The sequence below is a fragment of the Trichechus manatus genome, unplaced genomic scaffold (genome assembly GCF_000243295.1).
Source record: "Trichechus manatus latirostris isolate Lorelei unplaced genomic scaffold, TriManLat1.0 scaffold00079, whole genome shotgun sequence".
NCBI lineage: Eukaryota > Metazoa > Chordata > Mammalia > Sirenia > Trichechidae > Trichechus > Trichechus manatus.
In genome coordinates this window covers 11,835,520-11,839,876 of record NW_004444015.1, presented here as the reverse complement: position 1 = coordinate 11,839,876, position 4,357 = coordinate 11,835,520, and the positions used below count along the sequence as shown (strand labels likewise).

Below are 4,357 nucleotides of genomic sequence, written 5' to 3'. Positions count from 1 at the left end.
CTGGACTCAGTCTGGTGGAGGCTGTGGTAGTTGTGGTCCATTAGTCCTTTGGACTAATCTTTCCCTTGTGTCTTTGGTTTTCTTCATTCTCCCTTGCTCCAGACGAAAGCTATAAATCTTTAGGAAAGCAGATTGCCACATCTTTCTCCCGCAGAGCAGCTGGTGAGTTTGAACCACCCACCTTTCAGTTAGTGCTGAGCGCCGTGGAGTCGATTCTGACTCATAGCAACCCTATAGAATAGAACTGCCCCATAGGGTTTCCAAGGCTGTAATCGTTACAGAAGAGTCCTGGTGGTGCAATGATAAAGAGCTCAGCCAGCAACCAAAAGGTTGGCAGTTCAAATCCACCAGCCACTCTTTGGAAACAGTATGGGGCAGTTCTACTCTGTCCTATAGGGTTGCTATGAGTCAGAATTGACTCGACAGCAATGGGCTTGGTTTTTTGGTTAATCTTTACAGGGAGCCCTGGTGGTGCAATGGTTAAGAGCTTGGCTGCCAACCAAAAGGTCGGCAGTTTGAATCTACCAGCTGCTCCTTGGTAAACCGTATGGGGAGGTTCTACTCTGCCCTATAGGGTCACTATGAGTCAGAATTGACTAGAAGGCAATGGGTTTGGGTTTAATCTTTACAGAAAGAGACTGCCACATCTTTCTTCCTCATAGTGGCTGGTGGGTTCGAACCTCTGACCTTTCGGTTAGCAGCTGAGCACTTTAACCACTGCACCACCAGGGCTCCTTAATGAATAGTTACCCTAAACTAAACCTCCGATCTATTCCCCCAGACCTGGTGCTCCTCCAGTGTTCCCCATTTGTATAGCATGCATCCACCCAGTGCTCAAGCAAAAAAATTTGAGACTAATACTGATTTCTTCCCTTTACCTCACAGCCAATCAATAATTAAGTCTTGTATGAGGCGTTGTGGGTGCATTTTTTAAAATCCCTGTGTTAGTGTCCTAGGGCTGCCGTAACAAATAACTATAAACTAGGTGGCTGAAAACAACAGAAACGTATTCACTCACAGTCTGGAGGCTAGAAGCCACTCTCTCTCTGAAGGCCCTAGGGGAAAATCTGTTCCATGCTTTTCTCTTAGCTTCTGGTGTTGCTGGCAATTCTTGGCATTCCTTGGCATTAGTCCAGTCTCTGCCTCTGTCGTCACATGGCATCCTTTTTGTGTAACTCTCTCCTCCTCTTCTTATGGGGACACCAGTCATATTAGATTAAGGGCCTACCCTGTTTCAGCATGACCTCATCTTAACTAGTTATATCTGCAATGACCCTATTTCCAAATAAAGTCAAATTCTGAGGTTCTATGAACGACATAAATTTTGGGAGGACACTACTGAACCCAGTACAATACCCTAAATATTCCTGGAATCCATCTATGCCTCCCCATCCCCATCTCCACCACCACAATCCTAGTCCTAGCCCCAATATATCTTACCTAGAAACCAAAAACCAAACCCATTGCTGTCGAGTCAATTCTGACTCATAGTGACCCTATAGAACAGAGTAGAACTGCCTTATAGGATCTCCAAGGAGCCGCTGGTGGAGTTGAATGGCCGACCTTTTGGTTAGCAGCTGAGCTCTTGACCACTGTGCCACCTTCTACAATTACCTGCTAATTGGTCTTCCTGCCTCCACTCTTGCCCCTCTATGGTCCATCTTCTACATAGCAGCCAGGGTGAGCTTTCAAAGCATGTCAGATCCTGTCATTATCTTGCTTTTAATTCTCTTGCTTTCCATTACACTTAGAATAAAATCCAAACTTCTTACTAGGGCTTATGAGGTCTTTCAGGATCTGGCTTTGCATGCAATGGTTTCATTTAATCTTCAAAACAATCTTCTGAAATCAGTGCTAATATTGCCTCCACCTTTGCAGGTGAGGAAACTGAAGTTCTGAAGTGATTTCATTTGCCTACACAATTAGATATTAGAGAAGCTAAGATTTAGACCGAGGCCTGTCTAACTCCAAAGCCAGCACTCTTATCCAACAATTCCTAAACAATGTCACAGATAACCGTTTAAATCTCAAAGAAAACTCTTATTGAGTAAATCTTGTAAGGAGGATGGATTGTGCATCAAAAAGGTAGGAATACTCTTCTCTATCTGTGGTTCCTTGCAGAATTCTGAGGATAATCGATCGTGCTGGTCACAAGATGGAGTTTTCTGGGAGGACAGCAAATCTAACGGTGGCCAAGCTGGCTTTGGCTGTGCTTCAGGTGGACCACAAGTTTGAAGGGATGGCCTTCAGCATCCGCTCTTTTGAAGAAGGCATAGACCCTGAGGTGAGTGTAGCTCAGGGAATTGAGAGGCAATCAGGACCAATTTCCCCAAGCACTGGTCCAAGTCTTCATTCATTTACTCTTTGGGAAGGAGAGGGTGCACTTTTTTTAAAAAAAGATTTTAACCTTCAGGGGACCTTATGAAAATACAAATATCCCAGGGAAGATCCTTTAGTAAGCTAACACCTTAGTTGGAATGGTGTCTGTGAGATGTGCAGTGATACCACCTTTAGCCCTGTGACCCGAAGTCATCTCAAGTGTCACTTTATTATTAGCTTCCACTTCTGGAGTACTTATTATATGCCACACATTGTGCTCCTGTTGTCTTTGTATAGATAGGGAAACAGAGAAGTAATTTGCCCAAGGTCATACAGCCTAATGATCGAGCCAGGACCCAAACCTACATCTGAATGGCTTTCAAGTCTAGGCTCTTTCTGCCATACCTCATTACTTCAGTCTTTGCAGGCCATAGGCTGCCAACCCCTGCTGAAAACAATTTGGTAGGCCAGAATTTTCTTTTACATACAGGCAAATGGCCAAATCCTAAGTATTCATTTGCTGAATACTGACAAACGTATACATTTGTGTAACTCAAACCTCTATCAAGATAGAGAACATCACTGTCACCCGTGAAAGTCCCTTCATGCGCCTTCCTAGTCAATCCCTGCAACTACTACCTCCAGTGGCAGCCAGTTCTCATATTTTTTCCACTACAGATTAATTTTTTTCTGTTCTGGAACTTTATGTAAGTGAAATCATAGAATCCAGCTTGAATTAATTTCTGTGTATTCTGTGAGTTAGGGGTTAGCATTCATTTTGTTCCATATGGATATCCAGTTATTTCAGCACCATTTGTTGAAGAGATTTTCCTTTCCCTATTGGCTTACTTAGAGGAGCCCTGGTGGCGCAGTGGTTAAGAGCTCGGCTGCTAACCAAATAGTCGGCAGCTCAAATCCACCAGGTACTCCCTGGAAACTCTATGGGGCAGTTCTACTGTGTCCTATAGGGTCACTCTGAATCGGAATTGACTCAATGGCGATGGGTTATTGGCTTACTTCGGTGCCTTTGTAAAAAAAATCAAATAGTTGTGTAAATATGAGTATATTTCTGGACTTTCTATTCTGTCCCATTCATATTTTGCAGATTCTTATGCCATTACCACGTTGTCTTGATTCCTGTAGTCTTGAAGCCATAGAGTGTGAGTCCTTCCACTTTGTTCTTTTTCAACACTGCTTTGGCTATTTTAGGCACTCTTCATGTTCTTATGAGTTTTACAATCTGCTTGTCAATTTCTTACAAAAATCTTGCTAGGAATGAATGAGCTTGAGCTGAACCTATTAATCAATTTTGAGGGAATTTGTTTCTTAACAATATTGAGTCTTCCATTCCAGAAACATGTATTTAGGTCTATTTTAATTTCTCTCAGCAATGTTTTGTAATTTTAAGTGGGGAGGTATTGCATGTCTTTTGTTAACTTTGTTGTTATTGTTAGTTATCATTGATTCTGACTCATGGAGATCCCATGTGTGCAGAGGAGAACTGTTCTATAGGGTTTCGAAGGCTGTGACCTTTCAGAAGCAAATTGCCAGGCCTGTCTTTTATATATATATATTTTATTGTTGTAGTTTGGAAGAAGTTTACAGTTCAGGTTGGTGTCCCATACAAAAATTTATGCATACATTGTTATGTGACCCTAATTGCTCTCCCCATACTGTGACAGCACACTCCTCCTTTCCACCTCTGATTCCCCATGTCCATTCAACCAGCTCCTAACCCTCTCTGCCTTCCCATCTCATCTCTGGACAGGAGCTGCCCATTTAGTCTCATGTATCTACTTGGGCTTAGAAGCACAGCCTTCACTAGTAACCCTTTATGTCCCACAATCCAAGCCAATCCCTGTCTGAAGAGTTGACCTCGGAAATTGTTTTAGTTGTGGGCTGATAAGAGAATCCAGGGGCTGTGCTTTCCGGGGTTCCTCCAGTCTCAGTCAGACCATTAAGTCTGGTCTTCTTACTAGAATTTGAGTTCTACACCCCACCTTTCTGCTGCTCCATCAGGGACTCTCTGTTGTGTTCC

The 4,357-nt window shown here is 43.1% G+C and overlaps 1 protein-coding gene across 1 annotated transcript in view; it reads left to right on the top strand.

Moving 5' to 3' along the window:
• LOC101340470 (adhesion G-protein coupled receptor G4) overlaps positions 1 to 4,357 on the top strand; it is a 72,994-nt gene that overhangs the window by 21,653 nt on the left and 46,984 nt on the right. Inside the window, exon 7 of the mRNA XM_023735500.1 lies at positions 2,122 to 2,284. Within this exon, the coding sequence (XP_023591268.1) occupies positions 2,122 to 2,284 (163 nt within the window). The remainder of the gene's footprint in view (positions 1 to 2,121; positions 2,285 to 4,357) is intronic.